Source organism: Anguilla anguilla, chromosome 13, assembly GCF_013347855.1.
Source record: "Anguilla anguilla isolate fAngAng1 chromosome 13, fAngAng1.pri, whole genome shotgun sequence".
In the NCBI taxonomy this organism is placed as follows: domain Eukaryota; kingdom Metazoa; phylum Chordata; class Actinopteri; order Anguilliformes; family Anguillidae; genus Anguilla; species Anguilla anguilla.
The window spans coordinates 29,909,786-29,922,741 of record NC_049213.1 but is presented as its reverse complement, the minus strand read 5'-3'; the positions used below and the strand labels follow the sequence as shown (position 1 = coordinate 29,922,741).

General features: G+C 38.9%; 1 protein-coding gene across 3 annotated transcripts in view; it reads right to left on the bottom strand.

Moving 5' to 3' along the window:
* LOC118211055 (cadherin-like protein 26) overlaps window positions 1-9,872 on the bottom strand; it is a 41,043-nt gene extending 31,171 nt beyond the window's left edge. For 2 of the 3 annotated variants that reach the window (XR_004761949.1, XM_035387803.1), the window contains exons 1-11: window positions 7,779-7,987; window positions 6,733-6,855; window positions 6,435-6,584; window positions 5,909-6,053; window positions 5,336-5,499; window positions 4,146-4,277; window positions 3,195-3,377; window positions 2,388-2,707; window positions 2,122-2,264; window positions 1,513-1,737; window positions 400-624 (exon numbers count right to left, since the gene is read on the bottom strand). Coding sequence is in view for 2 of the 3 variants with exons in the window: in XM_035387803.1 (XP_035243694.1) it covers window positions 400-624; window positions 1,513-1,737; window positions 2,122-2,264; window positions 2,388-2,707; window positions 3,195-3,377; window positions 4,146-4,277; window positions 5,336-5,499; window positions 5,909-6,053; window positions 6,435-6,584; window positions 6,733-6,855; window positions 7,779-7,829 (1,861 nt within the window). In the remaining variant the exon portion in view is untranslated. Of the gene's footprint in view, window positions 1-399; window positions 625-1,512; window positions 1,738-2,121; window positions 2,265-2,387; window positions 2,708-3,194; window positions 3,378-4,145; window positions 4,278-5,335; window positions 5,500-5,908; window positions 6,054-6,434; window positions 6,585-6,732; window positions 6,856-7,778; window positions 7,988-8,683 lie in introns of those variants that run through there. The other variant, XM_035387804.1, reaches the window with a different exon arrangement.
* Window positions 9,873-12,956: the final 3,084 nt, after the last annotated feature.

Here is a 12,956-nt window from a genome sequence, read left to right as displayed (position 1 = left end):
AGAAAGCTGTGTAATGAAATCTAGCAGGATATTAGAGCTATGTAGCCATTTATTATATTTCTATTGTTTCTGGTGTCCCCCAGTTACTGAAGTCAGGCATGAGTAACTGGGGTCATTGAGCAGTTTGTTCAGATGGGGGCTGTACTTTGCCAACTAGCTAAGACTAGAAGGTGTGTGCTCTAAAACAAGTTAGCCAAGTACGTCTATTTCAATCAATGGCCAGCTAAGCATTGCAGCTGCATTGCAGTCCCAGCGAGATTCTGCGGGTTGGGCATCAGGCATGTCCTGTATTCAGTCTAGGGCTATATGGTGCAACACTGCAGTGCTGGAATTAGCTACTTCACTTCGGAGCGAGACGGCTCTATGGTAGCGTAATCATAATTCAAAGAGGTTTCATACCCAGTAGCAGTAGTAAGGCAGCGAATACAATCCCAATGGCACTGCTGTTGATTTGGGCTTTGGAAGCGGCCGCACGGTCCGAGCAGTCTTGACTTATGGAGCAGTCGCACGCGGCGACCGTGATGTTCTGCACAGAGAAGCGCTCCTGCTGGTCATAGACCTTGAGCTGCAGCTTATAAAATCCAGCGTAGACAGTGCTCTTCTTAATCAGATTCACCGTGGTCCCTTTAGAAAAGGAGAATGTTCATAACTCTAAAAGATCGTGCTTAGGGAGAAAACATCAGTCAATTAACAAATGAGCCAATTAACCTATTGACTCATTAACCGAATAATAATTCTAATTATTTTACTTAAAAGATTATAACAGCACTCCCAGAGGCATCCAGGGACCTTCCCAGGTTATGGCTGAGGAACATGGTTTCATAAACCAGCTGTTCATTTAAACATCAACTTTACATGGTAGGTCACCCAAGATTCTTGTTTGCAGTGATGACCAAGGGAGCAAGAGGAGGAAGGAAATGCAAGTGATTGTACAGCTAATCAGATGTTGGGGGGATCATTAGGTGGTCGGGTGTACAGACCATGTTTTTGTGGGAATCAGTTCCGGGACATTGGGGTTAACACTACCTCATGGTAGCTTTAAAGACGGCAGTGACACATTCTTAATTTAGTGTCTCATCTAAATGATGACACCTTCTAGACTGAGAGTAGTGCTGCCTCACTGTGCTGGGAACATTTTTGGTGAAGAGGGAACAGTGGCTCCTATTGGTCCATCAACCCCTATCTCCCATCCAACAAATTTACATTTTAGTAGTTTAGCAATTGCTGTTAGCTGAAAAGCAACCAGCAAAAGTGCTTTTCATATGGAAATCAAACATCATGAGAGTAAGAGATATACTGTCAGACATGCAATTCACCATTTGGCCGTTCTCAGCCATGGGAATCTTCAAAGTGCTCGGCCAACATAGCTTGGAGATAAGACAGAGCTGTATGATATATGCTTTGTAAATAAGTAATGTAGGAATTTTATTATTATTGTTATTATTATTGTTGTTGTTATTATTATTATTATTATTATTATTATTATTATTATTATTATTATTATTATTATACCATAGTTGGTGTCAAGACTCCATTTGTCTTTATCTTCCCCAACCAGCTCAAATCGAAAGGGTCCACTATAAGGGGCATCATCCAGGTCGTAGGCACTGATGGTGGTCATAGTGGCATCATCTGACAGGCACATGGAGATTGTGTTCGATTGCAGCTGGGGCAAATTATCATTCTTGTCTGTCACATGGAGCGTAAGTGTTGCTGTAGCAGTCATTGGGGGTTCGCCTGTTTGAAGCAGAGTGATTCAACAATGTAAAATGGACTTACTCTAGGATAATTCAATCTCTCTTTGAAACAACATAATCAAACCAGTATACTCATATTGTGCTGCAGATTTTTTATATAAATTGATGATATAACACAGACATTTCCAAGAAGCCCAGATTTGCAGATTTTGGTTTAGACGCACTACACTAGTAAATTACAACAACCCCCCCCCCCCCCACCCCAAAAAAAAAAACATGCTAAGATTGTGTTCTACGGTGTTAAAACTAACAGGAAAATGACATCTTAGAAGATACACCTTGGAGTAAAGATTTTTAAAATGCTCATATTTGAACTTTATTAGTATAATAATAATAATAATAATAATAATAATAATAATATTACCTTTGTCAACGGCATATAAGGTAATGAGATAGGTGCCATTCACCACATAGGGTGATTCTCTATCCAGTGCATTAACTGTTGTAATTGCACCTGTTTTGGGATCCACACTCACCCAGTTACCAGGGTCATCACCTTTTATATACCTGTGATGTTAAAGCAGAGAGGATTTACCAGACAGGCTGTTTATTTTAACAAACAAAATATTTTGCTTGCTATCAATATGATTGACCGAATGACTAAATTGGCATCCTTAAACATAATCTCACTCAAAGTCATTGGGCGATTTTCCATCGGGGTCGCTGGCGGTGAATGTCTCCAGGTAGTGTCCAATCGATGCATCTTCATCTACCACGACCTCACGCGTGGTGAATGTAAATTCTGGGGGGTCGTTGATATCCTCCACAAGAATGGTGACGTTCGAAGACACGAAAACCGGCACCCCTCCTTTTCCAGGATCGGCATCGATATTAATCACCTTCCAGAGGGTGCCGGAAGTCTTCCTCTTCAGCTCACAGGAGAAGTATGGATCCTCATTCTCCGCAGTGATGGACAGCTGTTTCACTGAGGCCAACTCATAGTCCAGAGGCTATGCAGCAAAATATTCAAAAGAGTCCAAAGAGGATAAAATGCACTCAGAGTAAAATACACTCTATCAGAGTAATTTGAAATTTTGGTTGTGGGTTGAAATAGGTTTGTGACTTGTTTTTGCAAACATGATTTTTTTTAAAATGAATGTGATAGTTATGTGTATCTTATGATTCACATGTGCACCATACATCAAATACAATACAGTGCTTATCATTAGTGTTGAGTTGAGTCAAAGCCTTTTGTGATATGATTTTTTTTTTTTAATGTGTGTATCTTACATCAGACAATTTACAGAACAACAGTACAGTGGCTGAATTGAAACTAAAAATATTTCATAACAGATGAGGAGATAATGCCTCCAGCTGAGTGCAAGTATGACATTGCTTGGGTATTAGATCCAGCTAATTGCTCAACCATTCATGCAGAAACTGTAGATTGAAATTCAAGCAATGAAAACAATATAGTGATCATGACTGCTACCTTACCTTTACGACTGTCAGGATTCCATCATTGGTTTCTGGGTCAGTTTGGATCTCAAAGTTCCCTTGCCTGTCTCCCTTTATTGTGTATCTTACTCTCCACGCGGCAGTACCCTTTGTGTCTTTATCTGTGACGTGTATTCTGAGAGGAGTCATCCCGGACTCCCTCTCCTTCACTCGACCCAACCCCTGAAATATGCAGTCAGAAAGTGAGCCAACAAACCTTATAGGAGCTCAAAGTAGTGCTTTTAGCTGGTCCTCTTGATGCTTCTTAATACACAGCCTGAATAATGTATGGCCTTAATCAGCGTTTGTTCTCAGCTTCGAGTAAATCAGGGGTTGCCGAACTGTGGGTCCCAACCCCATGTAGGGTCGCCTGATTCGAGGATGAGGTCGTATGAACATTTTGGCAAAATGTTTTTGTGATTTTGTGTCTCTTTAAAATATGTGAATGTGGGCTATCTGATGAACATCACAACAGCTGAACTAAAAAATTAGGCATGAGAGGTTGTGGTATATTGCCAATATAGTCACGGCTAAACGCCATTGTTAGGCACCAGGCTTGTATGGGTGGGGTGCTGGGGACACTTTGTGAATATATATTTTGAATCGCATCAGAAAAAAAGTTTAGGAAACCCTGCACTAAATGGTGTTGGTGAAGGCAAAAAGTAATTCTTGCATTTAATTTTGAATAAACTGTAAACACCAATGTTGATTAGGTTCAGGTCTGCAAATGTATTGTAAAGTAAAGTATAATCACAATGATATGCTTTATATTATCGTTATTCTATTGGAGAGTCTACATGTTATAGAAAAAGTCAGTGCAAGTGTTATACTTAATATATTCTCTAACACTTTTTTTTTTTAAATCATAAACGAACGCATTTTAACAATGTACAATGCAATATGATATTTCTAGTAGAGATGCATAACTCGACTGCATTACAAAAGGCTTACTGTGACACCATTGAAGACAGGCAAGTAGTTGTTTTTGTCCAGAACATTAACGATGACAGTGCTTGAGCTTGAGAGTTGAACCTTCTCCCCACGATCCTTTGCCTCAACCACAATGGTGTATTTATTGGCTTTCTGAATATAAAAATAGATTCAATCTCACATTATGAAATGGTAAGCGTTTACATCAAAAGAGCAAAGAGCCTCAAAGGTGAGGTAAATGAACAAAGGGCTTTAATACCAAAAGTGCTGCATCTTATTCAGCTTCCATTTTGTAACAATGGGCTTGTAAAATGGAATTTGTTGCCTTTAGGTATGGCAGTCAACTTGCCTGAAAGTTTTCTGTTCATTATAGCCACGGCAAATATGACCGGCCAGCTACTTTGCAAAAAGTGAAAAGTAGGGAAAAGTGAAAATAGAGAATTAAACACTGATTTTAAAAATGGAAGAAAAAAACTAGGCTATATGTGTTTAGATGAAAGTACACAGCAACTAGATTGAATTCTGAGGTTTTTTGAAGGTGAGGTTTTGGGGAAAGGCACGGTGGTTACTGTTATTTGTTATTATATCTGTCACCACTAGGGAGAGATCAAAGTTAAAAGATCACTCCATGGTACTCGTCGATTTGTAAACAGTGTTTCAAATCATTTCAGATTCGGATTCAGATATGATTTTCACTTTTATTTGAATGACACCTTTCCAGATAGATCATTTTGAGGCAAGTAAGAAGGGATTTGATTTTAAGAATGCTACAATCAAGCTAGGAACAGATGTCCTGTCAATTTCATTATGAAATGAGCATAGCCCCTTTCCAGGGCTTTACAAAACATTTTAGAACCAAAGCGCACACAGCAGAGACTACTAAAAGAACATGCTCACTAGTATTTCACTTCTGATTGGCTAAAGCAAATTCTAATATTCTTCAAGGTTATGTAATGCTGCAGTACAGAGCCAGGGAGTGATGCATTTTTGTGCGTCGCTTTGGACAAAAGCGTCTGAAAATAAATGGAATGGAATGGTCAGTTTATGCATATACTACAGTTTCACAGCCTGTGCAAGTGCATTGTTCACATTTGCATAAGCAAAGACCAGAATTCTCAGCATTTTCAAAAGGTTTGAAAACAAAGGCAATTCCCACTGACAAAAGATGTTCAACTGCTTCCTAGGTACACAGTACCAGTTCTATTCCTCACCTCATAGTCCAGACATCCCTTGAAAGAGATTCTGCCAGTCTCTTCAATAAAGAATTCAGCATTAGATGTGATGGGGGTCACAGATAAGATTTTGTATTCAACTGTTGCATTTAAGGTGCCTGGTCTGTCGAAATCTGTGGCCATCACTGTAAGTACACTTGTCCCTGTGGGCAGATTAGAGAAAGACTGTGTTAGCACAACATGCATATACGTTGTAATCCATCATAATTTCAATAAGCTATGGTCAATTTTTCATACTGTAGCAATGTACAGATACACTTCATATTTAACACAACCTAATAAATTTGTTATGATGATGGTGTACAACTTCTTAAATAATTAATTTAAAATTATATGCATTTTGACAGCTAGCATGCAGAAAAATGCCACATGCATGTTTGGCCACAAATGCTTTCTAAAATATGAATACAGAATACAATCATGAAGGTGTTGTGTATCCTTTTGAAGGCTGTATTACTCATGATATAAAGTGTATTCCAGTTACAATGAAAAAAAAATGTAACCCCTAAAAATTACAAACATTTGATTTTGATTTTTACAATTATCACTTACCCTGTTGTTGTGATTCATCAATCGTAACTTCATACACTTGTTTCTGAAATGTAGGTACTTGGTCATTTATGTCCATTATGGAGATGTCCACTCCCAGCCTTGTGTCTAGTTCCTCATTAGACGCATTTCTGGCTTCGAATTTCAGCTGCACGCACATTTCAGGAGAGCGGCACGTTATTTTCATGACATCCTCTGAGCTGACAAACTTTTCTGCCACTTGAAAACATACTGCGTCTTACTAATTGTTAGAGAGAAAAATCCTGATTCATTTGAAAGTAAATTGGCATTTTAAATCTTGATTCACAGGGCACAGCATGACATTAATGGTAGGACTTATGGTCTAGGTTTGAGTCTGGCCCATGTCAGACTATAGCTTGGAAGCAGTCGATATTGCACCACCGGGGTTGGGGTGCATTTAAGCATTATATTATATCCATTCAGGGATATTCCAGGAGCCCACAAGTAACCATTTGTTATTAGTGAGAGAGAATGTACAGCTTGTGAAGCTTTAATACTTTTTTCTTACCTTCAAGACTCTATGTTTCTCAAAATCAACTTTTCCCAAAACAGAGATAAATCCAGTATTTTCATCTATTTGAAGTATCCCGACGGGCTCTTCATCAACACCATCTCCGAGGAGTATGAACTTCACCCGGTAATCTCGTTCGACATGGACCTGAGATGCATTGTGGGATCAGATGAGCGAGAGTCTGCGTGCACATACTGCATGTGCATGTACTATAAATTCACACAAAATATTTTATTCTTCACAACAATATAATGAATGATATTTAAGGTATTTATGCACTGATCCTTATCCTTACTTTTCCTAGCTGATATGGGAAAGGCCCAGGGTTTTCTTCTTCAATGGTGAATGAGTCAATGATCCAGGCTCTTTTGTGACGTGCTCGGCTCTCTGAAGAGGATGAGGTGACCATGCACAGGTGCTGGGGGAGGAATTATTTTGTCATTCTCATACAGAAATCCTACTTGCCTCAGTCACCTTCTGATACCACCTAATACTTGTTTCAGCAAATTATTTATTGCTTCCAGTAAAGCTATAACCATTTCAGATCATACACAGAGTACTGCATTTCAGGCTGGGATTCAATCAAATGTATCCTTACACTAAATGAATGAATCAATGAATTAATCTATTTGTCAATTTAAAAACAGGATTCCGTAAGACTGTTTAACAGTCTTAGCAGAATCAAGCAATCACTAAAACTTGGCAAAATGTTTAAGACAATGCTTGAATTAAAACACCAGCCACAGTGTGAATTGATAGTTAATTTAAACTTTTATCTGTATGAAATTTCTTTGGGCTTATGTAGTGGCTGCATTTGTACACATTGCACACCTCCCCCACGTGTCCAAAAAGTCACCTGGGCACTCTTTCTTGGACCTGAGAAGCAGTAAGGCTTCCTGTTATTGTAATTCTACTACAGTTAACTCTGTCACAAGACAAAGACCATGCCACAAAGATCAAGAAGTATCACTACTAAGCCTGTAGGATTTGCCTCAGGTAAATAAAGCATAAAACAAGACAGGTAGGATGTTTGAGTTTTGTATTTTTATACAGCCTTTTATTATAGTTCCTAAAATATAGATATTTTCAACTATTTCTGCAAAGTTATGATGCAGTGATTACATTTTTTGGCATGCGATGTGTGATTAAAAAGCAGTCTGGCATATATCCAAAACCCTGCCTGCTGAAAAATATTAGCCTTCTCATACATTTCATTGCACAAGTCAAACTTGTGCATGGTTACTGCTTCTCAAACCATGCAATACTTAGGAAATTGTTGTTGAAAGATGCTATACCAATGACTCAAAGGAAAGGTTGAAGAAAACTGGTTTACAGACTTACCAGTGTCACAACAAGGACTATAATGGCAGACTTCATGTTGCAGCTAAGCATAGTGAAGTGGTTGTATCCAGGGTGGTACGGATTTTGTATCCTGTTTGATCCAAGCAGTTGCTACAGCCTTAGATCTGATCCTTTACTTGTCTTTGCATTTTTAAGATTGGAGGGATGAGCCAGTCTGTAGGAGTATGTGTGTGTGTGAGAGAGAGAGCGAGAGAGAGAGAGTGTGTCTGAGAGAGAGAGAGAAAGGGGGGGGGGGGGGGGGGGTGGGAACCGAGTTCAAACCATCTCCTCCAGCCCAGTGATAAAATACACTGAGAAACCGGCCTGAACAATACTTAGGAAATTGTTGTTGAAAGATGCTATAACAATGACATAAAGCCTGGAAGGGTGTATCTGTTTTCACAATCAAGACAAACACGATCATTCTATTCAAATAAACTTTCTAGTAACTGAACTTTACCATCAACATAATTAACTCAGCCACAGCCTGAAGCAAGTTATTCGAGAAAACTCTGCACGCATTGGTAAACAAGGGAAGTGAGAGGAAAATATAGAAGCTGACTTATTCCTTTAATAATTATTGTTTCAAATGTAAAATTTAACAGCGTTGATGAGGATATAAACAGTGTTCCAGAAAGTTCACGTATCTGGTCTCCAGAAAAATGGATCACATCACACAGCAAAATCAGAACCAACAGAGTTTATCTCTGTACAATAGTGATCACAGGTGCTCTCTTACAACGAATGTACCAGACAGTTGATTGCACACTGAACATTGTACTGTGCATAATAGCAATAAAAGCATTTCACCATTAAATGTCTCAGAATAACTAATCTTTTTTAACCTTTATGGAAATACTTATGACTCAAAGGAAAGGTTGAAGAAAACTGGTTTACAGACTTACCAGTGTCACAACAAGGACTATAATGGCAGACTTCATGTTGCAGCTAAGCATAGTGAAGTGGTTGTATCCAGGGTGGTACGGATTTTGTATCCTGTTTAATCCAAGCAGTTGCTACAGCCTTAGATCTGATCCTTTACTTGTCTTTGCATTTTTAAGATTGGAGCGATGAGCCTGTCTGTAGGAGTATGTGTGTGTGTGTGAGAGAGAGAGCGAGAGAGAGAGAGAGTGTGTCTGAGAGAGAGAGAAAGGGGGGGGGGGGGAACCAAGTTCAAACCACCTCCTCCAGCCCAGTGAAAAAATACATTGAGAAACCGGCCTGAACAGTGAATACATCCTTCCTGACAGCAGTAAAAAACAGAAAAAACCTCAACATAATGTAAAAGTTAGGAAATAAATCATGTAACATTTACGTTTTAAAATGTTCAAAGTCAACAACAAATAAAGATGGCTAAAAGGCTTTGCGTGAAGCAAAAAGTATTCCTAAATACTTTTTTCTATATTGTAGTGGGCAAATGGAAGTTAAAGAATGGTAAACTCAGTATTCTGGAAGTTTCCTGTGATACTCTCAGGAAATGGGTAGAGTTAAGTACAATCAACAAGGGATGAAGGCTGATCAGCAAATGGCACACAAGCACTCATGATACAGGCAAGTAATCTATGTTTTGTGGTTTCAAAAACATGAGTGGGCCACAATGGCATATAAACAACTTCAAAACTGAAGAGATACTATTTATAAGAATGAACAAAAATGTGTATTCTTAAACTGAAGAAATACCAAATTTCGGATATTTTTGTAGTTTATTGCCACAAAAACATTTGGAACATTTGGCAAGCATATATGCATTACTTCAATCTGACCTAACTCAAAGTAATGTGTACATTTAAGGAAACCAAACAATAACAATATACAATCATTCTAAAGAGTATAAAACTGATTCCAGATGTTAAACTTAAAAGTTGTGAAAAAGCCATGGTTCATTCAACTTGATTCATTCAACATCCATTCTTAACATTTTAAAAAGGTATTTTTGCTTTTTTCTTCAACTATACAGTTTGGCAAGTTGTTTTGCATTAAGAACCTGGCAAACTACGTATGTTTGTAAAGAAATAGATTAACATTTGAATTTAATTTAAGTATAAATTAATGAGTGAAGCAGATCAGTTCCATGTTGAATATTGTCGCTAGAACAAATAAGAGCGATATAAGAAGTCAAATTTGAACTAATGTTGTATAGTTCAAATTTGACTATACAACATTAAATTCATAAAGGGGATCAACAAAGTGAACTGCAAGAGATTCTTCAGGTTGAGTTCTGTTAGTAGAACCAGGGGACATGAATGGAATTTAACAAAAGGTAGATTCCATAAAGACATTAGGAGGAATTTTTCACACAGAGTGTAGTCAATGTGTGGAATAGCCTGCCAGGTCATGTAGTAGAGGCAGAAACTCTGGGGATTTTCAAAACTAGGCTTGATACAGTGTTAGATAGATATTATCTAGTCTGCAGGTAATTAGAGCACTAATTTAGTTAGGAAAATGGCAAGCATTGTTGGGCTGAACGGCCTGTTCTCATCATTATATTGTGTTATGTTATGTTATTCATTACTTTTGGAGGAAATGCCTCTACTGTACAACATTGTAGCACATACCCCAGAAACAAAGAGGTGTGGGATGTGTGTGATCTCATCACCAAGGAAAACAAATCCTTTAAGATTTTGCAGATAAGCACCATAAATCACACCTTAAAAGCAAATGAGATGTTTCAAATTTCAAAATAAAAACAGCTGAGCTGCAACTAAATATCTTTTGCCACAGTTCTTTGACTTCGCACAAGTGATACATATTTGGTCCAATGGTCGTCAGTTACCATAACACTGGAATCAGTGTTTCATTTCAGTGTTTCTCAGTCTATAAGGTCACACAATGTTACACCTAAGCTGTGTTATTCCGAGGAAGCATTTCTTACTCATGCCATACATACTTTCTAGTAAAAAAAAAAATAAAAAAAAATCTGAGTCATTGTTTGAAATACATGCTTTCAAAGGTTTCCTTTATGGTTTAGAAAAAACTAAATCTTTAGTTTGTGAGTAAACAAAGAGACCACTTGCATTTAATTATGAACTTAAGGAGAAATTGAATCCAGGCTTCTGTATTAGTATGGTTTGTTTGAGCTGGTTATGGAGCCAAATCAGAACAGAAGGCACGAGAAGGCACAGGAAGGAACCCAGTCGAAACATTCTTGAGATGTTCTCAAAAAAACCAAGCCTGGCAAATTTTGTAGCTGTGACGGGGAATAAATTAGGCCACACCTCAAGGTGGGGCTGATAAGATGTGAGTCCCCTATGTTATCCTCAACTAAGAACTTAATCACAACAGGATTTTCTGTCCTGGTTTCCCTACTGATATTTACATTGGAGACTGTATTTTATATACCGTATTTTACACTTTGTGATTGTCCTCTATTTGATCCAGTCCTATTTCACATAGAGACTATGCTAGTCACATACCGAGGATGTCCTTCCTCCTGGCAGAGGGCTCACCAACCACTGTGGCTAGTGGTTTTCCAGTCATTAGCCACTCAAAATTTACACCAGCCAAATGTAAATATAATGTGTTTATATTGATTTAATAACATCGAAGCTTTGTTGATGAACGTTGAGGCTTTGTTTATGCACTTTATTTTTACATTGCTATGACAATGCCAGCATTGGCATAACTGAATGAAGGCCTTTCCTGCAATGGTCCACTGGATTAAAGATAATGTCAGAAGGACATACAAAAAACAGGACAAATGGACATGTTGGGAACGGTTACCCAAACTTTCCTAAAGTTCTGGGAATGTTTGGGAATAAAAATGTCAGCCAGGTAAAGGGTTATGAAGATTTATGACCAAAATTTCAGATTAGATATGACAGCTGTGGCCTGCTCCATTAATGGACAACTCACGTTGCAGACTGGGCAGGTTTTCTAGGCCAACCAACTGCTTCAGCGGAGTGCTGGGTGGGGGATGAGTATCTCTGCCAGTTTAATGAATTTCCGATCCAGTTCCAGGAGGTCTTGTAGCGAAAAGTTGGCTTCTTCCTCATGGGTGCAGATGCTCTCCAGCTCTGCATCAGGGCTTAGATCTCCCTCGTAAGCATAAACTCTGGGGTTGTAGTCGCTCAGCTCCTGACAGTCTGTTAGGGAGTACTGCAGTACCTGCAAATGGAGAGGGGTGGATGCACACAGAAATGAGGGGAAATAAAATCACTGAGCCAATGAAAGTCAGATTTCAGAGACAGGAGGGAGAACAAGCAAAAAATGTTAGCTGTGGTTTTAAGGGCAAGCCTCAAACTGCTCTGACATACATGTACATAAAATTATAAAACATACCTGTCCAAGCAAAGACCACAGGACTTCATCTTCCTTGGTGAAACCCCCATTCACAGGCAGATAGTTATTTCTGGGGGATTTGAAGTCCTGTCAGAGTGACTGAATTTTTAATATTGCAAAATCTAAAGTTTCAAAAAAGTTAAAGTAAACCACTCATGTGATTCAGATCTAAAACAAGTAGCTTATCAGTTATGCATATCATATTTACAGCATATGTAAATGGTAAATGGACTGCATTTATATAGCGCTTTTATCCAAAGCGCTTTACAATTGATGCCCCTCATTCGCCAGAGCAGTTAGGGGTTAGGTGTCTTGCTCAAGGACACTTCGACACACCCAGGGTGGGGTTTGAACCGGCAACCCTCCGACTGCCAGACAATCGGTCTTACCTCCTGAGCTATGTCTCCCTGTCGTGATGTTTTCTTTGACTGCAACGATACCACAGCTGAACTGGTTGAAATCTTGACAGACTAGTTTTTGGCTCCAAACATAATTAAAGGTCGTAACATTCCGGCCCAACACTGTAATTAACCAGGCATTGTTGAATTACACATGCACATGCATTCAGTTGGTAAATGGACTGCATTTATATAGCGCTTTACAATTGATGCCTCTCATTCGCCAGAGCAGTTAGGGGGTAGGTGTCTTGCTCAAGGTGTCTTGCTTCGACGTGCCCAGGGCGGGGTTTGAACCGGCAACCCTCCGACTGCCAGACAATCGGTTTTACCTCCTGAGCTATGTCTCCCCGTCATGATGTTTTCTTTGACTGCAACGATACCACAGCTGAACTGGTTGAAATCTTGACAGACTAGTTTTTGGCTCCAAACATAATGAAAGGTCGTAACATTCCGGCCCAACACTGTAATTAACCAGGCATTGTTGAATTACACATGCACATGC